Here is a 25,075-nt window from a genome sequence, read left to right as displayed (position 1 = left end):
GCTGCATGGGGGAGGTGGACTTCAGTTAGGCCTTAAACAATGCATAGGCTTTGGTTAAGCAGAGGGGAGTGGAGGGCTTCCTGGGCAGAGGGACTGGTGTGAACAAAGGCATATAGTGGGGACGATGCAGGGTCTGTTGGGCTGGAGCTCGAAGGTTGTGCAGGATCATGGGGGGAGGTGGAATCAGGAAGGTAGTTTGGAAATTGGTAATGAAGGTTTTTCAAGAAAAGGTATGGGGCTTCCCTGGTGGCACAGTGGTTGAGAGTCTGCCTGCCGATGCAGGGGACACGGGTTCGGGCCCCGGTCCGGGAAGATCCCACATGCCACGGAGCGGCTGGGCCCGTGAGCCATGGCCGCTGAGCCTGCGCGTCCGGAGCCTGTGCTAAGGTGTGGAGGGAAGGAGCCTGTGCTTGGTCCTGTCCTCCCTGGGGTATTGTTCTGGGTTTTGAGTAGAGAGTGAAGAAATGGAGGCGAGTTTTGGGGAGACACAGCCAGTGGCTTGCCTGGCCCAGGGCTGCTGCACTCCTCAGAGGGTGGGGCCCTGTTTCCCCACCTCTGACCCCAGCCCCTGTGCCCAGCCTCTGTGAACCCCTCCTTGGTGAAGGTGCACATCCACCACCCGCCTGAGGCCTCCGTGCAGGTCCACCAGGTGGCTCGGGTACGGGGCGAGGTCGAGGAGGCCCCAGAGGAGAACAGCGTGGAGACCAGACCCTCGCCCTGGCTCCCCGCCAGCCCCGGCCATGGTCACTGGGACAGCAACAGCATCCCGGCTCGGTCTGGAGTGGTTCCTCGGCCGCCACCCCCGGTGGTGCCCAGGCCTCCGGCACTGCTGGGCCGGTGCTACCTGAGTGCTGTGAATGGACAGGTGAGAAGGCAGCTCCTGCCCCAGCCCCGGGGTCTTCTGGGACCACGACTGCTTCCTGCAGTGCCCCTCCTCCTTCTCTCTCTCCTCCATGTTCTTGAGGAATGTGAACCTACAGGGTCTCCCATTCCCCACATGGGAAAACTCAGGGCATAAAATTGCCCGAGTGTAGAGAGGTTAAGCCTCCTACTTGGTCGCCGCTGGGTACCTGTCAGTGCCGCGCACACAGAAGAGGACCCAAGAGAGGCCCCCTCTGGAGGGGAACAAGCGTCCTTGTGTCCTAGCAAATCCTGGGCTCTCCTGGAGCTGAGTGTAGGACTCCCGGTGCGTGGGTAGTGGGGCTATTAGATCTGGCGAGAAGGAGTTTGGTCTTTAGTTAAGGGTGGAGTCACAGAGATGTGAAATTAGCAAATGCAGGTTATACCCCAAAGCCTTGGCGGTGCAAAGATAAGACACTCCACCCCCCCTACCCCCGGTGGCATCCTCAGTCGGTGATGGGAAATCATGTAAGCTTTTCTGAGTCCAGGCACCTAAGGATAGAGGCTAAGCCAGACCCAGGATGGTTTTCCCTAGGATTGCAGTTTGGCGTTCCCAGAAACCCCTCCTCGGAACTGGGGGAGGTAGTGAGTAGCCAAGGGATAGGGGCTCCGAGTCCGCAGCTCCTCCCCACCTGTCAGCTGTGGTGTCGCTGAGCATGGACCCTGCTCACAGAGGTGGCCCTGGCATACCCTGGAGTTTGATGGAGGAAAGCCCAACCTCTGTGGGCTGGGAACATGGATGGGGGCAGCTTGCAGACTTCACAGACAAGATCTTATCTGGATGTGTTCCTGCCACTCCCCTCCCAAGTTTAGGGTCTGGCAGAGTGGACTCTGGGTTTCACTGCTTCCTTCCGGGACAACTCCTCCCCTCTCCTCCCCTCCCTTTGGGTGGGGGCATTCTCTGCAGGATGTGAGTGGTGAGCTCATGTCTCAGACTTTCCTGCGACATCTCTGTGCACAGCAGGGGAGGGAAGCAGGTGATGAGTGTCCATGGGCTTTTTTCCAGTGTGCCAACCCCCTGCTGGAGCTGACTGCCCAAGAGGACTGCTGTGGCAGTGTGGGAGCCTTCTGGGGAGTGACCTCCTGTGCCCCGTGTCCACCCAGACCAGGTGAGTGCTGGGTGCCAGGGTCCAGGGTTGTCAGCAAAGCTCTCCCAGGGCCTGGCCTCTGCTGCAGGCACCAGCTCCCGCATTTCCCACCAGGGCCTCAGAGGCCAGGCAGGTAGAACAGGCTGGTAAACTAGGAAAGCTTTCCAAATCGACCTTGAGTGTGCTTTTGGCTGGTGGCAGAGGCTCCTGACGGCACAGACCCATTGCCAGGTGCAGCGTGGCCTGCCTGCTCGGTCTGATGGCCTGGAATGGGTTACTCTCTTTTGCCAGTTGTTCTTCCTCAGATTTTAGGAATTACATCCCATGCTGGGCCCTCTTTTACCCCTCAACCCCCTTCCACATACCCCCTGCCCAGATACCAGGCGCCCAGAGGTCTTGATTTAGTGACTCAGTGTTTCTCTCACTCTCTCCCTGGAGGGACCCCTAGGCCCCCTCCTCAGCTGTTTCCTGTCTCTCAGCCTTTGAATCAGTGTTGGGCATCTGTCCCCGAATGTCCTCGGCCTTGGGGTATGGGAAACTCAGCTCCCAGCCCTCTTTTTTGTGGTGGGAAAACCTAACATATTCATTCAGCAAATACTCACCAGGTGCCTTGCCTATACTGAGCACTGAGAATTCAGGAGTGAGCAAAATGCCACTCTCATAGGCACTGATCTTAAAGCTGGGAGACAGGTGACGAGGTACCTATGCCTGAGTGTGGCTCCTGCCCGCTTAGCCTGTCTTCCTCTTGCAGGCCTCACTCCTGGGCTTGGGTCCAGGCCTGGCATGTATTTCTTTTGCCTGTCAAAAGTCAACTCGGGGGCTTTCCTGGTGGTGCAGTGGTTGAGAGTCTGCCTGCCAATGCAGGGGACACGGGTTCGTGCCCCGGTCCGGGAAGATCCCACATGCCACGGAGCGGCTGGGCCCGTGAGCCATGGCCGCTGAGCCTGCGCGTCCAGAGCCTGTGCTCCGCAACGGGAGAGGCCACAACAGTGAGCGGCCCGCGTACCGCAAAAAAAAAAAAAAAGTCAACTCAGTGAGTCAGCTTTGTGGGGGGCCTGGCCCACAGCCCGAAGGGGGGAATGGCAGGGCTGTTCCTAACTTCAGACTCGGCTGTGGAGCAGTGACCATATTCTCCAAACTAAAAATAAATGTGGACAGTTTCACAGTGTGATAGAATTTTTGGTGAAGCACCGAAGGGTAGTATTACGCTTTCAGGCTTGAGCATCCAATACATGGCAGGTACCAGTCCCAGCTCTGCCTGCTGACCTCTCTCTGCCCCATCTCCCATCTGTGAAATGGAGACAGTAATAGGGCCAGCCTCATAAGGCTGCTGTGGAGAGTAAATGAGATGGCACCTGTACTTAGCATTAGGTCAGTAAGTGGTAGCTGTTATAATTACTGTTAGAAGTATCCCTCCAAGAAAGGAAGAGGGACTGGACCCACTGCCCCATGGGGAGGAGTGTGTGGAGCTGCTCAGCATCACCCCCTGCAGGCCAAAGATGTTTTACCACTTTTATTCCTCCTGGTCAGACCCACCCTTGAGACTTCCATATCCCACACTCCACTCAGCCAGCAAATATTTTCATTGATGAAGTACCCATTTGAAGTACCCATAGTGTGTAGGCCTTAACAGTGGAGAATGAGGTAGAAACAGTGCCTCCCCTCTCCAAGCTTACAGGCTGGTGGGGGAGGGGGGCGCAGACAGCAGAACCGGGACCACCTTTGTGCAAATTAGAGAAAGGTGCCCCTTCCATGTGTTCAGAATAGTCTTTATAATTGGACAAATCCAGGATGCCAATGATTCTGTTAGATGTGGAGCTTTTGTGCAGTGCACAACCTGCACATCTGTACACCGTGGGGTAGGAGATCCATTCCCAAACTTGTGGATCAGGGAAAGCTTCTTGTAGAGGTGACATCCAGGATGAGGTCTGAAGAATTATTAGAGTAGGGCTTCCCTGGTGGCGCAGTGGTTAAGAATCCACCTGCCAATGCAGGGGACATGGGTTTGAGCCCCGGTCCGGGAAGATCCCACATGCCGCGGAGCAACTAAGCGCATGCGCCACAACTACTGAGCCTGCACTCTAGAGCCACGAGGCACAACTACTGAGCCTGCGCGCCTAGAGCCCGTGCTCCACAACAACGGAAGCCACTGCAATGAGAAGGCCCTGCTCACTACAACTAAAGAAAGCCCGCGCGGCTACAAAGACCCAATGCAGCCAAAAATTAAATAAATAAATAATTTATTTTTAAAAAATAGAATTATTAGAGGGGGCCAAAGAGATGGGAAAGAGCTTAACAACCCAAGGAAATTGCACAGGCAGGTGAGATCAAGAGAGTGAGAACATTTCCTGGAGCATAGCACACCCAAGGCTGAGCACCCACCCCCTCCCTGTCCCCTGCTCGCACCACCCCTCACTGTGTTCAGCACACCTCAGCAAGCTGGGCACAAGGGTGCAGACCCTGGAATGTTAGGCATTCCCCACACTGAGCAAGAAATTGCAAAGGGCAATGTAAACATTTAAAATGCATTAAAGTGCAGCTGGGCATTGTAGAGACAAGGGGCAAGATGCTGGGGAACCTTGTTTGTGTTGACAGGGTGCCAGACACCTAGCTCCAGTCCCAGGCCTGGGGCCGGGGTGGGGAATGTTTCTTTACGTAGGCAAGACAGGCAAGTTACTGTGCAAGACTCTAGAAAAAAAGGCGAGCTGCTGGGGTAGGTTTGGGAATGGTTGGCAAGACAGGCATACTCCTGAGTTCTGGAACATTCTCAGCCCTGATGGCTCTGCCCCTCTGAACCTCTATTTCTCTTCTGATAAAATAAGGCTGTGCCCCTCAGGGAAGGGCTTTGTCATCCCCAACAAGGTGGTCTAGTAGAATCAGGGGGTGAGGGGAGTGATGGAGCCAACAGCAGGGGGAACTACGTGACTTCATGGGTTCCGCTAAATCAGCTTTGGCTTCTGAGGCTGTACAGGACGATTGAAGAAGGTCCCTGCAGTGTTGCTATTTCTGACATGGGAAAGGACTGCCTTGAAGTCTCAGTTACATGGCACAGACAAATCCCGTTTCTTCCAGAAAAATTCCTCAGTGCCTTCTTAGGGAAACGGCTCAGAGAGTCAATCTAGGTCAGCCTCTGGTCCCCCCACCTTTCTCCCTTCACTCTGAGTGACAGATGCAGCTGACCTGCCAGAACCTGGCCTGAGCCACATCCTCCTGACCCCTGGGGAGTTATCAAAAGTCGCAGCTCAGAGCTTCTGCAGGGTCTGGAGAGCACACGGCTCTCAAAAGCCACTTTGACTGAGACCACATTTTTGAGTTTTCATCTGAGAAAGACAGACATCTGGGTTGACTGGAAAGTTGGCCGCTGCCCCATCTGGCTTGGCACCGGCTGTGTCAACCCCAAGGCCCCTTTGCTGGGGCAGGCTGGGCTGGCACACGGCGCGCGGCCCGCAGTGGTGGGCCCCGGCTGTTTGCCACGAGACCATCTCTCCGTCTGCCTGGCGTAGGATGAGTTCACCGCAGAATCCAGGCCCCTCCCTGTGTCTCCAGGGAGAGCTGATTCTCTTGCTCGTCCCCTTCAAGGAATTCTGCGTCTTTCTCTCTTAAAAACAATAAGAGCTGCCAGGTACTGAAGTTTTACGCTATGCCGTGCTTTGCACCTACGTGATCTCATTTCATTGTCACAACCAGTGGCAAGCTAAGGATCTTTATCCCCATTTGACGGAGGAGAAAAATGTAGCTCAGAGAGGGCTGAGGAACTCGTCCAAGGTCACACAGCTAGGATAGGGGAGCTGGGATTCAAATCACAGTGTGTCTGATTCTTAGGGGACAAGGATCTCCCTAATCATTCTGGGGAGGGGGGCGTTGGGGCAACCTGAAGACAATACAAATCAGGATGCTAGACCAGGATTTTACAGTCAAGAGGGTGCATCCCAGGACTGTATTCCACGTATACATGAAGGACAACATCCTGCCAGAAGATTGGATTGAACAGACAGGCAGGGAAGCAACCTGCAGTGCAGGCCTGAATTAACAGAGATGCGTTGAAAGAAACATCCGGGGGTTGGGGGAGTGGGCAGGCTTGTTCCGTGTGGTTTCAGGGCGTGGGCAAAAGCCGATGTGTGGATGTTTCTAGTAGGCAGAACTCAACTGGAAACTGAGCAGTAGGGACAACTTATTAAAAACTGCAGCTGCCCAGCAATATAACGGGATGTTTCCAGAAGTACTGAACTCCCTGCCACGAGGAGTATGCCTACCAAGAACAGGTGTGTGGAAAGGAAATTGATTTTTGAGGGAATATAGGTTTATATATACATCTGAACATCTATTTGAAACTCTCAATAGAAGGAAAGCCTTGGTTTGGCTGGGTTTTGCCATGGCCCTTGCCCACAAGGAGTGTTCCAGGTGTAGGTCTGTGACGCCAGCCCCCGAGGAGAGTGGGCATGTGAAGGTGATGTCTGAGGAGGCTGGAGCAGAGAACCCTAGGGCGAGTCATGGCAGCATCACTCTCATCACGTCCTCATTAGCAGCCCTTTACTCAGAGGATGTAATACGCGCCAAGCCCCACACTAAGTTCCTTCTCATTTCCTTGCCTCTTAACAACACCTCTAGGTGGGTGTTACTATCTCCATTTTGCAGATGAAGAAATTGGGCCTGAAACTCCAGGTCTATGTGACCCCAGAGCCCTGCTTCTAATCGCTCTGTAATCCCCTTCCTCTGCTTCTTGGCTTACGCATTCAATGAGCTAGAGGACCCCGGCTGGGGGGACAGCTGTGCCGGGGTGGGGCTCCTGTTCTCTGTAACTCTGGGTCAGACACCCAGTCTCCTGCCCTAAAGAAATGAGATTTTCAGAATTCCAGTTGTTGGGCTGATAAAAGCCGTGATTCTTTGGCTCGAAGCCTCCTGGGAATTGTGACTCAGCTCCAGTTAGCACCCTCCCTACCCTAGCAGGGGTGTCACTGACACGTGGCATCTCTGGCCTGGAGAGCCCTGGGAGGGATAGGGTTAGGGTGGCGGAAGCGGCGCCTGTCTGAGCCAGGGCTCTGACCAGACCCCTCTCCACCTCACTGGTCATGGTGAGCAAGACACCCGCTCTGGCTCCGGAGCCTCCCGAGGAAGCAGTCAGAGCCTGTCTTTGGGTGGCATTTCCACAATCATTGCAGGATCCATTAGGACTTCACCAAGGAGGAAGATCTGGAGTAATGGACATTATTATAATTACCAATATGTGACAAGCATCATGCTCCGGGTTTTGCACGCCTGTTTAGTGTTCACAGTAACCCTCTGAGAAAGGAAAAGTCATCCCCATTTGCTGATAAGAAAGCCAAGGCTCAGAGAGTAACTTGCCCAAGTGTCTCCAGCCAGTGAGGGGCAGCAGGCCACCTTGCTTTCCTCGAAACTGTGTTTCTGGAAGGAAGGAAGGAAGGAAGGGAGGGAGGGAGGAAGGAAGGAAGGAAGGAAGGGGGGGAGGGAGGAAGGGAGGGAGGGAGGAAGGAAGGAAGGAAGGGGGTAGGGAGGGAGGGAGGGAGAAAGGAAGGAAGGGAGGGAGGGAGGGAGGGAGAGAAGGAGGGAGGGAGGGAGAAAGGAAGGAAGGGAGGGAGGGAGGGAGGGAGAAAGGAAGGAAGGGAGGGAGGGAGGGAGACAGGAAGGAAGGAAGGGAGGGAGGGAGGCTTGAGGAATACTTACAGGTACTGTGCCAGGCATTATCATTATGCTAGTTTCAGTCTGACATTGGTTGTTTCAGTAAACAGCCAGTTAATCCTCACAACAACCCACGAACCGAGTTTCTGTCCCCACTTCTACAGGTGAAAAATTTAAGACCGAGGGAGGTTAAGAAGTGTGCCCAGGTCACACGGCTAGTCAGAGTGGAGCCAGGAATTAGGCGCTAGTCTGGCTGCCCCAGCACCCACACTCTTTCCACTGCTCCCGGGGAGTGAAGTTTCTATCCAGCTTACCCACCTGAAGCTTACAGATCAGGGGTTCAGCTCCAGCCTGCTCACGTGCCCCTGTGCATCAAACTTAGCCTCGTCCAGTGTGTGTGTGTGTGTGTGTGTGTGTGTGTGTATCTGTTCTCTGGGCAGAAGGGTGTGTGGCAAGGGACCCTCCACATCTCCCTGCTGCAGCCATCTGTCATCACAGATTGAGATCAGCATGGCTTGTAAACAGCCCGGTGGCCAGACATATGTCTCCACCGTCTCCTCCCCGAGCTCTGTCTCGGAGTCAGGGCCAAAACTGTCTCCAGCAATCAGTTTGCTCTCATTGAGGCCTCCTTGGGAATTCCAGCAGCCAAGGGTGAGAATCCGCAGGGTGGGGGCAGGCTGCAGCCAGGGGACCCTCTGCTTCCTTCCCCATCTGTGAGCAACCAAGGTGCAGCAGTGAGTGGACAGGGCTGGGGTCCGGGGCCAGAAGACCTGAGTTCCAGGCCCGCATGGTCCAGGTTTCCTGACCAGGAAAGTCATGCATGTCTGTCCTATGTGCTTCACAGGCACTTGGTGATGTTCAGACTCCTTGGAGTTGAGGTTGAGTCCAGCTGACCCCTCACAGCTGTTTTGGCTTCTCAGGTCAAAGTCCAAAAGCTGCAAGACCACTTCCCAAAAGAGCCTCTCTGAAGCACCCACAGGAATCCCAGATCAGCCACTCTCTTTTTCCAGATCCACAAGTCCTCTGCTCTCTGACCCTTGACTTATCCTTGATCTGGCTGAGGGGCCATGGGAGGAGTACATGTTCTTCACTATTTCCTTTACCGATTCTACATGACGCTTTGGTTGTACACATTACGGAGCACCTGCCCAGCATCTGATTACTTCTTCTGACCTCCTTCTGGGTGTCCCTGCCTTTTTTTCCCCACTCACTCTCCTGATCCCTTGTTTTATAAAAGGGAGAGGAGGAGTTCCCAGGAAGGGTCATATGCTTCCTGCCGGGCAGGCATCTCCCTGTGGCCTCTGGACCCTAAGATTCTTGGCCCAGACAACTCCTAAGGCTCGTCATGAATTCGTTCGTTCATTTATTTATTTGTAGGCAGTAGAGGGGAATAGTTCAGAATTTATCCTCTGGAAGCAGGTGCATAATCCCAGCTCAATCCATTAGCTGGGTGACCTTGGGCATGTTTCCTAACCTCTCTGTACCTCAGTTTGCTCATCTGTAAAATGGGGATAATATTAGTATCTCCAAGGCCTGTTATGAGGATTAGATAAGCTATTACCTGTAAAGCCTTTATAATAGGACCTAGCCCATAGTATGAGCTATTTTAGTGTCTGCTATTATTACTCATTCCATTTTGATTGCCTATACTATTCCGTGTGCTGTGCTTGACTCCAGAGACATAGCAATGACAAAGAAGGCAAGGTCCCTGTCCTCACAGAGCTTATGCACTAGCAGGGGAGATGGACAAACAAACAGGCAGCCACAGCACAGTCCATTAAGCATTACAGCAAGGGAAGGCCTACGTGTGCTGGGAGCACTTGGGAGGTGCGCCTGGTGATACCCGCCCTCCCCCATCACTGCCGAAATCTCGCTCAGAGCCGTGGGTGAGTGCTGAATTCTCACCCCAAGCCAAGGTTTCTCCCTTTCGTGTGCTCATCTCAACTTCGACTTTCTTTCCCCCAAAGAGATATAAGCAGATTTTTCTGGATTGGCTGCTGCACTTGGTCTTACAGAAGCTGGGATCCAGCCCCCTATAGGAGGCCTCTGTGAGGTTTGAGGAAGGGGGCTGAGGGCCCTGGTTCAGGGTGGGTGGGGTGCAGGGTGCTGGCAAAAATGGGTGTCTCACGAGGAACGCTGGTTTTGACACTTCTTTCTCTCTAGAAGTCTGCCCTCACCAAGGGCTGTCCAGCCGACAGTTTCTCTTCAGGCCAGTGAGAAGGCAGAGTCCTCTCAGGAGGAAATCACCTTCTAGAAAAAGCGCATGTTTCCAGACTAACGGATGAGCCCCACTCCTCTTAGTTCACACATTGCTCAGCTTCTCGGGGTACCCTGCAGGTGCCACAGCTGGTGCCCAGCCTTGCTGTGATCCCAGCTCTCTGCCACCCCTCTCCTGCTCCGTAAAGAAGCAAGGTCCTTCTGCCTACACCACCTTGCTGCCCTGGCCTCCTGGCTCCCCCCTCCCTTCCTCTCTGGCTGTAGGAGGGACATGCCCTTGGCAGCCAGAAGCTTGGTTGCAACCCCGACTAGGCCCCCTCTGAGCTTCACCTTCCTTCCTAACCTGTGAAACAGACAGGAAACAGACAGGAGAAACAGACAGGACAATACGCACCAAAGGCCTCAGGCCTCCGAAGCCCTGTCCAGATGTCCCCTTGTCTCAGTTCTCCCGGCCCCTGGCATCAGCCTCAAGATATTCCTTCCCACCTTCTGCGCCTGCATCTAATCAGCTTGCTTTCTGAGTTTCTCCAAACAACTTCCCCTCTTTCTTTCTTCCTCCTGGTCTTCAGTTCATGCCACCAGGCCCCGGGCCAGGCGCTCACATTTCCTGGCCTCACCCCATCCTTTTTCTCAATGTCAGCATTTTCAGAATACTCACTTATCGCCACACAGCGGCCTTTTAGGCTGAAGCCTAGTTCCCATGTGGAAGAACATGCAAACCCTGGGGAATACCATCTGTGGCAAAAAAGAAAAAATTACAACTTCAATTTAGAGTTCTTTAATCTTAAAAAAAAAAATGAAGCTTTACTCATTTATGTCCTCACTTGATCTCTATGTCAGACTGTTGCAAGTGTCCTCAGGGAAGTGTGGGGCTTCCAGGGAAACACGGCACCTCCTCATGTTTGTCTTTGTTATCACAACATGTAATGCACGACAATGCTCTGTTTGTGGGGTTCTTCAGTTAGGTTGTCTAGTTTTAAATAAAGCAGCCCTCACCAAGTGGAGAAAGGACTCTAAAAAATTCTTGCAGAGAAACAGGATTTAAAATAATATGAGGGGCTTCCCTGGTGGCTCAGTGGTTAAGAATCCGCCTGCCAATGCAGGGGACATAAGTTCGAGCCCTGGTCCAGGAAGATCCCACATGCCGCGGAGCAACTAAGCCCGTGCGCCACAACTCCTGAGCCTGCGCTCTAGAGCCAGCAAGCCACAACTACTGAGGCTGCGCACCTGGAACCTGTGCTCCACAACAAGAGAAGCCGCCGCAGTGAGAAGCCCGCACACCGCAACAAAGAGTCACCCCCGCTCACCACAACTAAAGAAGGCCCGCATGCAGCAACGAAGACCCAACACAGCCAAAACTTAATTAATTATTTAAAAATCCTCTTTTAAAAAATAAGTAAATAAAATAAAATAATATGAATAATCCTAAGCGATCCTTTAAAAATGCAATGCTGACACTTCTCCTCTGACACGTAATCGGCCATATTCCAAGGTAAAAATAATGATGACCTCTCAGATGGGACCCAAAATGGACCCCAGGAGTCAAATGATCAAGAAGTCTATATAAAATACAGCTTAAAAAAAATACAGCTTATATCTACTATCGTTAATACCAGACTTTGCCTTCAGTGTATAATGTGCCCAGAGATAACAGCTAATGACAGAGTAAAAGCTATCTTGATTAGAAAAACATTTTAGAAACTTCCCTGGCAGTCCGGTGGCTAAGACTCCGCTTCCAATGCAAGGGGCCCAGTTTCGATCCCTGGTCAGGGAACTGGATCCCGCATGGATGCCACAACTAAAGATCCTGCATGCCACAACGAATATCTCACACGTGGCAACAAAGATCCCATGTGCCCCAACTAAGACCCGATGCAGCCAAATAAATAAACAGATAAATGTTCAAAAAAAAAAAAAAAGAAAACATTTTAAAACACTGAGACACTCACATTTTGCTGTATAACTGGATGAAGGTATAGGTATTATTAACATGTCTCTTGGTATTTGCAAGAATCTATTTCAGCAATAAAATATATGAAGAACTATCTATTGCATAAGCCACTAAAGGTTGAACCTGTTTAGAAGATAGAAGACCTATATTCTCCACAGTAAATGACTTCTTGGATAAAAATAAGGTTTACCCAATAACTCTATAAGTACAGCGGCTGATGTTAGGATCAGCAAGGCAATGGAGCTGGGGAATGCTAACTGGAAAGTCCCCTCCCCGTACCCTTCATAGCCAAGGTTTTGCCACAAAGAAGTCAAAGCTGGGAGAAGACAAGCTGTCACAGGAAGTCATCATGCGGTTAACTTCATAAAACAAGATCTTTAAAGTATAAAGGTATCTTTACGGAGCTTCATATTGGAATAGTGTCTGTGGAAATGCCTGTGCCCCTTGAGAATTACTGGCTATGTCTTGGCAAAGGAATCATCAAACTGAAAAAGCAGTCCTTCTTCATTTTTTTTAAACAAAAAGATGGGTGTTCCACATTTGCTACCTTTTTCTGTGATCACAGGTAGCTGTCAATAGTATACTACCTGCTAGCACTTTTCAAGAAAAAACATCTTCAAAAAAAAAAACACCTTCAAAGCACTTCTTTGGAGGTTGACATACGAGTCTGTCCCTCCAAGGTAGTGGAGATGTTTTCCCTGTTTTTACTGAATGTCAGTTGTTTTTGTTTCTTTGTTTGTTTTTGTTTTTAAGCACACTTTCTCTCTCTCTCTCTCTCTCTCTCTCTCTCTCTCTTTAAAGCAAGAGGAATGGTGTGAAATCAAGATAGGACATGTATCAGCACCAAAATACTGACAGTTATTGCCTTATTGGCCCGTCTGGACTCAGACCACTGCCCAGTTTTGTTATAAACTTTAAGCGGGGCTGCTTTTCAAGGAAGTTGTGGTGGGACAGAGCCTTTTGAAAATGAATGTTTGGAAAAAATTCCATCATCCTGTAATTTGCTGCTATAAATCCTCTCCACTTGCATACTTGAAAAACTCAAGAACTGGGATATTCTAACTCTTTTTGACTTTGTAAAAACAACTAACTGACCTCAGGGAACGTGAAAATTACTAACCAAATTTCAACAACAACATCCCATGGTTGGTGAATGTGAGTGAATGGATATCATGGATTTATAAGTGCAATCGACGGTGAGCTTCTTCCAGGATCGGGGGGCTTTGTCAGCTAGGGTGGCACTCAAACCAAGTATCAGAATAAACTGAACTTAGAACCAGACTGTGAATTGTCATATTCAGATGTTTAAAAACTAACAAAACAACTAGAGTTGTGTAAGATGCACATTGGGAGAAAGTGGGTGATGGAAGCACAGGACCTCACTGTACTATTTTTTGCAACTTCCTGCAAATCCATAATTACTTCAAAAACAAAAAGTAAAAAAAACAAAACACACAAATTTGTTCAATCACATGTTATATTGTATAACATTGATATCATATAATATATACTGTATCTAATAACTATATGACTATATTATTATAACTATATATACAAGATATATAGTCACTAGGTATCATTTTTAGTAATAGCAAGTGGGCTGAGAGTAGCCTGGTGAGAGCCAGGGAAGGGAGTTCAGCTAAGGAGGTGCAGCCACCCAGGGCAATGGCTTGGGGGGATGGGGCCTCACAGCTGCAGAGTGGGACATCCAGACTGCACCCCACTTCCCAGCATGGGTGACAGAGGAGCCCAAGGGCCCTCCAGTGAAACCTGTCTGTATCTTCAATCCTTAGCCTTCCCAGTGATTGAAAATGGCCAGTTGGAGTGTCCCCAGGGGTACAAGAGACTGAACCTCACTCACTGCCAAGGTAAGAATAACCAGGGACAGGGCTGGGCTTGGGGAGCAGAAATAACAGAGGCTTGATGATGCGGGGAGACTCCCACATCCCCAGATAGAAGGAGCAGCTGCCACTGTCTGAGTGGTCTCCACTGGGCACCTCTAAGCCCCAGCTTGGGGGAGCTATGGGGGCTGCTGCTTCCAGGGGCCCAAGGAAGTCAGAGGATAGTGATGGTGCAGCTGAGAAAACGCCTGGGAGCCAAGCCCTCCCCTCCTCCCCATCTCTACCCACCCCCACCCAGATCTGGGTGTGTGACTCTGTAGGGCTGTGTTGTGCTCTATCTCAAGGTGCTCCACGGTCCCCGCACATCCACTCACCTCCTGGGCTACTCTCCCTGGAATGGGAAGACTTTTAACTCCAGGGTGGGAGATCAAGTCAGCCTGAGTTGGTGGGGACCACTATGGACTCTTCCCAGCAAAGCACCTCAGCTGCTCAGGCCTCCTTCCCGCAGCGGAGCGGGGAGGGCACAGGTGGAGGGGATGGAGGGGGAGTGGGGGAGGGGGACCATAAAGCACAGTCCTTGGCCTTGCTGGCCTGGCTGGTAGGCTCTGTAAGGCCAGCTGAGGCCCAGGTGCTCTGCATTAGAGGCCCCCAGAGGGGCAAGGCCCAGGGACACCTCAGGACAGAAGAGTGGGCAGGGGGGAGCTCAGCCATGGCTCTGAGCAGGGAGCCCTTGTTGGCTGTGGACCTGGCAATAGGTGAGATATGAGCTGGGCCTTCCAGCCAGTGGGAGGCTCCTGGGGTTGAGGCAGCTGCCCCTTTGGAGAGCTTTGGGAACTGGACAAATCGCTGTCTGTGCAGTTCACTTTGCTTGAAGCTAGGTTAGAGACGGGATTGACCCAGATGGTCTCCTAGGTCCCCTCCCCGTGGAGGCTTCAGGAGAGAGGAGTCTGAGGCGGCTGAGCTCTCTGCCTGTGGGGATTTCTGGCCCATGGATAAGAACAGGGGCTTGGACCCGGCAAAAGGGAAGACCTCTGACCCAGCCGAGCCCAGGCTTAGCCTCCCTCCAGGGCAATGAGGCAAGGACCTCACGGACAGTGGGTGTGGGGAGAAGTTGGTATTTTTGCCCTTAGAGAGTGCGATGGGGCTGCTCGTATCTAAACTGTCCTCAGTGGCCTCTCCACCTGGCAGGTTTCCTAGTCTGCAGTGTTAAAGTTATTCCCAGGATCTCGAATGTGCTCTCTGTCCTTCCTCCACCAAGCCCACAGAATTCAGGATGCCAAGGTGCCCTCCCCAGGAGGCCCTGCCCCTGAAACCTCCCCCTTCCCATGTCTGTGGCTGTGGTCTCCCTGTCTGGGATGGGACCCGCTCATCTCTGCACCTGCAGGCACCATCCCTCCTCTCTCCATCCTTCTCTCCTACTTCCACAGGCTAATTTTGGGGTATTGCTATGATCTGCATACACTGTGCTAGGTGTTAGTTCACAGTGATGGATGAGACACAGCTGCTGCCCCAGGTGAAGACAGATGCCTTAACAATTACACGCTATGAGAGAAGTGCTCTCGAGAGAAAGAGGCACTGGGTGCTATGGGATCCTATGGTGGGGCCCCTTCCCAGACTGGAGGATCAGGGAAGGTTTCAGGTGATACCTGACCTAGACTTAAAAAATGAATGGAGTTGGCCAGCTAGAAGGGGATGCGGGCATTCCAGGCCGAGGGACGAGTATGAGCGAAGGAGCAGTTTGGGCCGGCTGGAGTACAGCCAGTGCACCCACAGGAGATAACAAGTGCATCCCAGGGTCTCATCAGAGCCACCGGCCCACACACAGGTTTTTGGAAAATGGTGGAGGACATTGGATACCAGGTGAGGGTTTAGAAGCTCCCTCTAGGAGGTGAGGGGGAGCCCAGAAGCTTCTCAAGCAGACAGGAGGCAAGTCAGATTTGAGTTTAGACATCACTCTGGCCATAGACTGGAGGCAAACGGATCAGTTCCCCGTCCCAGCTCTCCCTCCCAATAGAACATCCTGCTAAGTAGTGGTTCCCCTTGGTGCCCAAGCTGAGTCATCCTGCAGCCCCTTTACTCCTGTACTCAGTGCCGATTTCCCCAAAGCCTGTGAGTGAGCAGGCGGCCCTGGTGACACTGGGCTGCCATGTGTTGTCTCCTGGCACTGGAGGTGGGCGGCCATCACAGATCTTCCATGCTCACCATCAGCAGCAAAGGTGCCATCGCTAAGAGGGCCCCTGACTTCTTGGAGCTCAGAGTGTGAGCACTGTGATTTCCCCTGTCCTCTTAAACCTCTGCTCCACCTCCCAGCACCTGCCTCCATCCTCCCGCCTCCTCGTCCTTGCTGGGGCCCCTCCATCCTGCAGCTTCTCGCTGTGGACATGGTCCCTGGATCTTGGGTCCCGCAGAGATGCTTCAGGGTCTCTCAAGGAAGACTGAATAGGAGGGACTGGGCAGCCTGTTCTCCACCCTCCAGCTCAAACTCTGCCCTCATCTACTCCCCCTGTTACATCCCAGGATGCTGCTTACTAGTTGAGTGACTTTGGGCAAGTTACTCCTCACTTACAAAATGAGGCTGTGTGGACCTACCTGATAAAACTGTGAGAATTAAATAAGGTATCATATGCAATCCACCTGGCATACTACCTGGCACGAGGCACTCAATAAACATTAGCTCTTAATATTATGACCATTATTACCAGTTCCTGGACCCAGCGATTTGCAATTTTTATCTCATTTTATCCCCCTAACAGGACTACATCGTCGTTACTATTATTATCCCCACTTTACAAATAAGAAACTGAGGCCCAGAGAGAGGGATCACACTTAGTAAACGGCAGCTCTCTTATTGCTGTCCTTCTATTTGGAGAATCATAGGAGAACTCTGCCCCGACCCCTCCCCTCCATCAGGCCTGGGTCGGGGGGCGCTTGGTCATCTCCGCCAACCCTGCAGATATCAACGAGTGCCTGACCCTGGGCCTGTGCGAGGACTCGGATTGCGTGAACACCAGGGGCAGCTACCTGTGCACCTGCAGACCCGGCCTCCTGCTGGATCCATCCAGGAGTCGCTGTGTGTGTGAGTGCAGGTGGGACCCAGGGTGGGGACGCTGGGACGCGAGATGGGACCCTCAAGGTCCACGGGCCAGACTGAGAGCAGAAGTGCCCCTAGACCCTATCGCAGGGTCCAGGGGCTGCTCCTCACCTGGAACTGGGCCCCAAGTACCAAACCTGATCCCTCATCCTGCTGGGATGGAGACAGTCACTGCTTCTCTGTTTTCTTTATGTATTTCTTTGAGGGCTTTGCAGTTTGGGATTTTCTACCTCCTCTGTTTTTTCTCTCATCATTACTGTCCCATCTGTTGCCTCATCTGCTTTGGGAGGATGTGTGTTGTCCCTGCTGTGACGTCTGGCTGAGCTGTGGCTGCCTCTTCCAGTGCCTGAGCTTAGCAGCCTGGTCCTTTCACTGCAGACCTTTCTTAAGGAGCCTGCCCATAGCAGGAGCAGCACTGCTGCCGGCCCCGGGCCTTTCCGTAATCCTGCGGTCCCCGTGTGTCCGTGAGCGCGTACATGTCACTAGTCGTATCAGCATCGTGTCCATGTGTGTGCATGTGTGAACACCCAGGCAGCTGTTTCCAGTGACCTCTGTGGTTTCCAGCTGGGAGAGGCCCAGGCTGGCAGTGCCCCCCTCCACCCACCACTCCCCATGGCAGAGCTGACGGCACAGCCAGACCAGGGAGGCCTGACCAGTACTGAATAAAACCAGTCCCGACTGGCCTCTGCGAAGTAGCCACCCAGGTCAGGTGGGCCACCCAGGGCTCAGGAGAGTTCCCTGTGGCCGGCCAAGCCCTCAGTTTGTGAACCGCCAGGTACTGGGTCTGGGGAGGCCACAAGATGAACAGACTCCAGCACCACCCAGAGGGAGCACCCATGTGAGGGAAAGACTGGACCCAGCATCCCCAGGGCAAGGAGGTAGTAAGAGCCTTAGGTAGTAAGAGCCTTAAAGGGACAGCAGAGAACGAGGGGACCCAGAATGGGGAGAACCCATCTGGCCACTCTCAGGAAGAGTTCATGGTGACTTATTTGTTAGTTCTGGATAGAGACCCTTCATGCAGGGAGGCAGGGTTGGCCCTTGGTGTTGTTATTTTCTAAACCCAGCATGGCTTACACTCACTGCAGTCCATGGGATTTTGGTTCATGGCTCCAGCCAGGCAGCCATCAATCTAGCGAGCATTTACTGAGTATCTACATGCGCCCGACGTTGCCCAGGGTGTCTGGGCTGCAAAGACGACCAAGACAGGGCCTGGTCCTCCAAGCTCCCCATCAGGCCTGTGGTTCTCACCTCGTCTCATCTCCCCAGGGAGACTGTGGCCCTCAGAGCACACTGCTCCTCCCTCGTGCTCCCCAGGATGGGCTTTTGTAAACACGTATAGACTCAGAATCTGGAGACAAGCAGAGACATCCACATTTCCTGCTCTTAGCTTCCCCACATGAGGGTGAGAGTCAAGGGTTGCCTCAAACAGATAACACGAGGAGGTGCTAAAAGCATTCCTGCAGCTCCTCTTCCTAATGTTGTGTGAGCATTTTCAGGGCCCCAACTTCTACACTGAGATGCAGGCCAAGCCAATCTGAACGCACGTGGCCGGTCACTCCTCCACCCACTGCCTTTCCCCTCCCGCTGGCCACCTGCCCATCCCCACCTGCCGTGTCTGTTGCAGCGGACAAGGCCATCTCCATGCAGCAGGGGCTGTGCTACCGGTTGCTGGGGCCCGGCACCTGCACCCTGCCTTTGGCCCAGCAGATCACCAAGCAGATATGCTGCTGCAGCCGAGTGGGCAAAGCCTGGGGCAGCAAGTGTGAGGAGTGCCCCCTGCCTGGCACAGGTAACCCTCTGTCCTCATCTCAGCCCCGGCCGCCGAAGGGCTTCCTCCAAGCCAGTGGCCAGTTTCCCCTACCTGACCTAACGTCAGGCCAGAAGACTCTTAATTTTCCTTCCTGTTCAACTCCTTAACCCAACCTGGGGCCCCTCCCTCCTTGCTGCCACAATTGCCCTGTCCCTCAAAAGGCAGGGAAAGGAGGGCCCTGGGTTCCTGCGGGAGCAGCACCCCTCAGCTTGTCCTCTGACTGTTGAACTTGCAGAGGCCTTCAAAGAAATCTGCCCTGCCGGCCACGGCTACACCTACTCAAGCTCAGACATCCGTCTGTCCATGAGGAAAGCTGAGGAGGAGGAACTGACCAGGCCCTCAAGGCGACAGAAGAGCAATGGGACCCTGCCCAGACCAGCAGAGAGGCAACCACTCCGGGAGGCCACCGGCACCTGGCTGGAGGCCGGGACCATCCCTGACAAAGGTATCTGGGTTGGGGAAGATGCCTGAGAGGTTCCCCCTCCCCTCGGGTTACAGCACCTCAAAGAGCCACTGGAGCCATGGCATTCCATCTCTGGGGCATTAGAAAAAGGAGTTCAGAGCAGCAGCACAGCCCTGGGAACGTGCTCTCATGGCCTGGCCTGATGACATGGCCTCACCTCCTCTTTCTCCTATATAGGGTCAAGAGGTACCCATGTCCCAGGGAGCTGCTGCTGGGGGTGGGAGAGGCCCGCCGCATCCTCCACTCCAGCTGACCAGGCCTTTCCATCCCTGGCCCCCGGCCACGCAGCTTCTGGGGCTGGTGCTCGCTGCCAAGCCTGAAGCGTCGGCAGGTGGATCCTGGGGAATCTGGGGGCTTTATATCCCCTCCCATGGCCTTAGAGTCAGAGCACTGGCTCCAGCTCAATCGCCTTGGGCCCAGGAGGCGTGGGGCTGGAAAGAGACTGGACTCTAGGCACCCCGGCAGGTGCCCTGGGAAACCACGCAGAAGGCAAGCCCGGGTTACTGGTAGCACAGGGTGCAGGAGGCCAAGGACATATGAGGACCAGGAGAACTAAGTGATGGCCAAAGTGCTCCAGGAATTGGGAACAGACAGACACGGAAGTCAGGCAGAGCCCCAGTCATCATGGAAACCAGACACTGGCCAGGCCAGGAGCAACTCCTCCCCTTCCTAGAACTGTTGCCCTGGCCTGTAGCCTGGGGCAGGGGCGGAGTGACCCGATGTGGTCGGGAGGGAGGAGGTGGCAGTGCAAGGAGGGTTGCAGCGAGGATGGGGTGGCAGTCCACCCATGGGGTGGACTGGCCCGGAGCGGGTGGGACTCCTGTCACCGGGGGCATCAAAGGAGCCCCGGAGGTTTCCTCTCACCAACTGACCGCTTTGTAGGCCTTCCAGACCTGGGATTCTGGGATCTGGGCTGGCCAGTGCCAGAAGGGTGGCAGGGGCAGAGGCAGGTAAGAAGAGTCTGGGCTCTCTCTACCACTGAGCCTGCGGGGGACGAGGTCAGGAGGTCACGGACTGAACCAGCCCTGGCCGTGGGTGGGAGGGAGAAGGCAGCCAGACCCTCCTCCCTGAGCTCACGCTCTCACCTTTCCTTCCCAGGTGACTCTCAGGCTGGCCAGGTAAGCGAGTCCTCCCACCAGCAAGTCGCGCAAGGGTGGCAGAGAGCAGGACGTGGTAGCACTGAGGCCGCAGGGCAGCGTCCCGTGAGGGAGGGAGGGGAGAAAGATGGAGTGTACGTAGGATTTTACTTGCAGAGAAGCCGTGGTGGGAGAGTTGATCCAAAGACCCAGTTTTACCCTAAAGGAAGTAATAACAACAGCTCCTGTTTTTCCAGCAGCTGCTGTGCAAGTACTCTCATTCGGGAAGCTCTGGGGCCCCCTTCAGAAAGGAAGCAGGAACGTGTCCTGTTAGTCCTGGCTGTCACTCAGGCTTTCATCGCAGCAGATGAGGTCTAGAACTGCTTCCAGATTAATTCCGGATTCAGCACTTTCTGAGCCTGACTTGCTTAAGGTCTCAGGTCTCCTCTGTGAGTGGCTCGTGGGGAAGTAGAAGCAGAGCTGTGAATAGCCTCAAACCACTTCATTGAGAAAGGGGGATCCCACCCCCTCTCCTGAGCCCAGGATTTCCCTGTAACGAACTGAGTGTCCTCCTAGAAAAACATTCCAGAAGAGTGAAGCTGCTTCTTCCCTCATCAGTCTGCCAATCCCTACCCTATCCCTTGGCCCCTCCAACCTGCATCCCTGACTCTCCGCAAATATTGTTTCCCCAGGGAGCTTCTTCTCTCCCTGGAGAAGCATGCATTGTCTCCCAGACCAAAGTTCTTCCGTGTCCTCCCAGCCCCAGCCATGCTCCTGGCCCTCTGCCATCCCCTGCCCATTTTTCTTTCCCCTGCTCCCCACAGCTCCTCTACCTCTGTCCCTGGGCTATGGTGAGAGACACCAGGTGTGGCCTGGGGTCCCAGCTTCACCACACTGGCCCTGTGACCCTCGGTAGACTGGTTAACGTCTAAAGCTTCTGTTGCTGTCTGAGATGTGGAGATCATAGCACTGATACGATACTTGTTGCTGTAACGCTGAGCTGGCCCATTCCGTACATCGGCTCCTTTGATCATCACAGCCTTCTACCAGAGGGTAGTTGAGAAGATTCATTAAGACAGTAGACATAAAGTGCCTGGCAGAATGCCAGGGTGTAGTAAGAACTCATCAACACCTGGAATGAATGAAAGACTGAAAGAGGGAGTTAGTTGGACGGGGAGCCTGGAAGCAGGGGTGAGTGTGGAGGAAGGAAGCACATCATGGGGGTGACAGGGAAGCCAACAGTGACCTCCTCCCGTTTCTGTGCAGGTCACAACCAGTGTTACCCAGCTATCTGCCTGGGTCCCAGGTGAGTGCCTCCTCCTAGTGGTGCCCAGCAAACAAAGGGAGGGAAGGAGAGACCTTAATCTAGGAGTGGAGATAGTACCCGGGAGCTGGTGCAAGGCTCAAATCAGCTGAGGTTATAGATGATGAGACGTGTGATCAGTTTTCCTGGGAGCTCTGTCTGCGGAAGGTGTTATAGGTCAGTGAAAGGCACCGCGATGCCTTACAAATACCTCCGCAGCCACGACACTCTTTCTGCCCTTCATGGTGCTGGTCAGCAAATAAACAAGACCAAAGAGGAAGGTCTGGCTGAAGCAGGGGCGGGTCAGGTACCCAGAGCTCTGCCCCCAGCCTGTCTTCCCTCAGGAAATGATTAGAGCTCCACAGAGCCCAGCTTGCCGGTCCCTGGGGCTGCAGACAGGGCACTGTTCAGAAGTCGGCTTCAGCTTCCTCTACTATGATGTGGACACGAATGCCTGCCTCTTAAGGCAGATGAGACACTGGTGGTCCAGGCAGAGCTCTGTAAACTGTAAAGAACTCTGCAGACAGAAGGAGAGTGCTGAAGTAGGAGTCAGGAGACCCGGGCTACGGCTCCATCCCCAACAAGCTATCGGCCTTGGACAAGTGGCCATTCCCAGGGCCTTCCCTGCGGAGTGGAGCCAGGAGACCAGATGTGCTCTAAGCCCCGTTAGGGCTCTCAGATTCTCTGACTCTGTTTGGGGCCAGGTTAAGTTTCAGGAGACTAAGAGGCAGGGGGGATGACCCGCCCTAGGTTCCACCCCTTGTTCTCAGAGCCCGATGGACTGGAGGGCAGGGAGGAGGACAGGGCACTGCACCTCTGCAGGGGATGTTGTCCAGGGGGTGGGAAAGCGGGCAGTCAAGGGGCTGAGGCCCACTCGCTCCCCCCGCCCCTCTCTCCTCCGCAGGAGACGCCACAGGAAGACCAACGCCGCCACTGCCTGGACAGGGGATCCCGGAGGCCCGGGCAGAAGAGCAAGTGACCGCCCCCACCGATGTGCTGGTGACCCCGGCCCCGTCAGGTACCTGCAACAGCCCCATGAGGTGTGGGTGGCCAGAGCCAACTCCAGGGCTCTCCCACCGGATGCACAGTGTCCAGTGAACTCCCGCCGGGGTCAGCGGCCCCGGCCGCATTCCGCAGAGAGCACAGGGTGCCCCTAGTGATCGGGGGAGTCCCGTCTGGAGCACCGGTCAAGCCAGGCAGGAGAAAGAGAAGGGGTGCCTTCCAGGAGAATCCACGGGGCCTTCTCAAGGAAGGCGAGCACATGGGGCCTCCGGGAGCCTGGCTCTTCCAGGCTGTTGACCCTGGGTCAGCTGAGTACCCTGGCGGTGGGCAGTCTCCTGCCCACAGGGAGGGCCGACTTTAGGGAAGGAAAATGGTTCTATTTCTCACAGTTGTTTAGCTGCCCTGGAGCCTGCGTTCCCCAGGCTCTGGCCGCTGCAGTGGTTGCGGGGTGGTGTGGGGAGATCCCCGGCACATCCACCTTGCTCTGGAATGCACCCTCCTCAAAGGCTCGTTGTCTGGGGACTTGGTTCAAGAGAAGCCGGTGTTGCTGCAGCTGTTCCCTGCACACGTGCGTGCTCACGTGTGTGTGCTCGTGCGTGTGTTCCCACGAGCGTCCTCATCAGGGCCTTGCTGCTTGTACCCTCATAGACTGAGGTCACTTTGGGGTGAGGGGTATTTCCAGATCTCCTCCAGCAGAGGGAGAGACCCTGCAGGTTGGTGGAACAGTCCAGAGAGTGTGGGTGGGGCTGGGAGCTTGGCCTTCCTAGGCCTGAACCAGGGCGTCCCTGCTGCCCTCCCCCAGGACCCCTCTTCTCTGGGCTCAGTGCACTGCTCCAACGAGTGTCCTCGGCCCCCCTCCACTCGGCAGGCAAGATGAGCTGGGTTAAGGGGCTCAGCTGGGGATTCAGCTATGTGGGGACAGAATCCCTCCCACGATCTATAGACTTTCGCCTGATCCCTCTTCCCCCTTGCCATCCCCCAACCCCACCCCTCTGGGAGGACATTTAGAACCTGGCTGGAGGTCCTCCTGAGCCCCCAGGCTGACACAAACTTGGAGCCAGGCCAGGGGCAGGGTAGCCCGACAAACAGGCCGGTGTGCACGTTCAGTTCAGTCCAATTTAGCAAACGCTGTGAAGCCCCGCTGTGCACCACCACAGGCCACATCCTGACCCATTTCCTTGGGTCTCTGGGGTTCCCTCAGTGCTGTGGGGCAGGGCTGGGAGCGTGGGTGTGTGGGCTTCCGGCTGAGACCTGGAGTGAGAGCATCGCTCATTCATTCAGTCATTTGTCCATTCGGCATGTTTTAAGCGCCAGGTACTTTGCTGGTATTATGGACACAGTTCAAAAGACCTATAATCTCTTGCTCTCTATGCAGCCTCAGCCCTGAGTCCTGGCGAGTCTCCAAACTGTTTCTGAATTCAGTTTCCATCTCCCATTTTTACCCATTACCACCACCCAAGGCAGTCCTTGTTTAATTCATTTCAACAGGTTTCTAGGGGCCCTCTGTGCCTCCCCTCCCACCCCAGTCCATCTGCCATCTTGCTGCCTTTCTGAACAAGATGACATGCAAGATGCGTGGTCTTTCTGAGACAGTTCTGATCACACCCCACCTCCCATGACCCCCTTGCTTACAGGCCTGTCTCAACATGGCACTCAAGGCCCTGCTCAGTTAGCCCGCGCCCACCCCTCCCCTCTTCCCCTGGCAGTTGTCCCAAGACCCCCCTCACCAGATCTGTCTGTCTGCCTAAGAAAAACTGGTCAGGAGTTGCCAGGGAAGGGAAGCACTCGCTGTGGATGAGAGCTGTCCCCGTATTCAGGGTGAGGTCAGGCTGGAGGCCTCAGCAGGGGAGCCCCTTTGCTGGGACGCGGGACACAGGTTACTGGAACCCCCTGGGTCTCGGTCAGAGGGATGCAGTGCTGCAAGTTCCATCCTGGTAGGGCTCGGGGCCCTGGGAGGAGGGGCCGTGGGTTCTTACACAGGCCACGCTATACGTGGATGTGGGAGGGCCCAGCTAAGGCTGGGGAGAGGCTTCTGTGGTCCTCTGAGGCCCGTGTGCCCTGCCCCCACCCCACTCCACTGCTTTCACCCATCCGCACCCCAACATAACCTCTGCTTTGCTCCATCACCCACAGGCATTGACAGATGCGCTGCTGGAGCCACCAACATCTGTGGCCCGGGAACCTGTGTGAACCTCCCTGATGGATACAGATGCATCTGCAGCCCCGGCTACCGGCTGCACCCCAGCCAGGCCTACTGCGCAGGTATCCACGTGGGCAGCCTGGGCTCCCTCAGTGGCTGGGGTGGGTGGAGGCAGGGCTGGAGGACAGTTCAGAGTCCAGGCAGCCGAAAGCCCGAGCAGTGCTCTGTGGTGGATGGACTGAGGAGAGCAATCCCTATGGACAAAGCTAACCTTAACCTCAGGGAGAGCGGTCTCTGGGAGCACCATCTGATGAGTCCCCAGGATTTCAGGAGGATGGGAAGCCACCCCAGGGTCCCCTGACTGGTACTTGGAGCCTTCAGCTCTGAGATCAGCCCACCCCTCAGTCTGCATAGCAGACTGAAGCCACGGCCATCCCTGGGGGAGAGGTTCGGAGGCATAACACATAAATCATCCAGTGTGGGCCTCATCCACTCCCCCAGTATTCTTATACAAGGGAGACACATCCACTGTGCCTTGAAGGAGAAAGGAAGTTAT

At 54.3% G+C, this 25,075-nt stretch overlaps 1 protein-coding gene across 7 annotated transcripts in view; it reads left to right on the top strand.

Moving 5' to 3' along the window:
* Positions 1-25,075, top strand: part of LTBP2 (latent transforming growth factor beta binding protein 2) — a 99,867-nt gene that overhangs the window by 50,646 nt on the left and 24,146 nt on the right. For all 7 annotated transcript variants that reach the window (XM_060295053.1, XM_030831720.2, XM_060295054.1 and 4 more), the window contains 10 exons: positions 579-865; positions 1,907-2,009; positions 13,587-13,661; positions 16,588-16,710; positions 18,350-18,514; positions 18,771-18,980; positions 20,097-20,116; positions 21,341-21,380; positions 22,282-22,395; positions 24,513-24,641. In XM_060295053.1, the coding sequence (XP_060151036.1) occupies positions 579-865; positions 1,907-2,009; positions 13,587-13,661; positions 16,588-16,710; positions 18,350-18,514; positions 18,771-18,980; positions 20,097-20,116; positions 21,341-21,380; positions 22,282-22,395; positions 24,513-24,641 (1,266 nt within the window). The remainder of the gene's footprint in view (positions 1-578; positions 866-1,906; positions 2,010-13,586; positions 13,662-16,587; positions 16,711-18,349; positions 18,515-18,770; positions 18,981-20,096; positions 20,117-21,340; positions 21,381-22,281; positions 22,396-24,512; positions 24,642-25,075) is intronic.

The sequence above is a fragment of the Globicephala melas genome, chromosome 2 (genome assembly GCF_963455315.2).
Source record: "Globicephala melas chromosome 2, mGloMel1.2, whole genome shotgun sequence".
Classification (NCBI taxonomy): Eukaryota; Metazoa; Chordata; class Mammalia; order Artiodactyla; family Delphinidae; genus Globicephala; species Globicephala melas.
The sequence above is the reverse complement of the archived record's forward strand: the minus strand, read 5'-3'. Positions and strand labels throughout refer to the sequence as shown.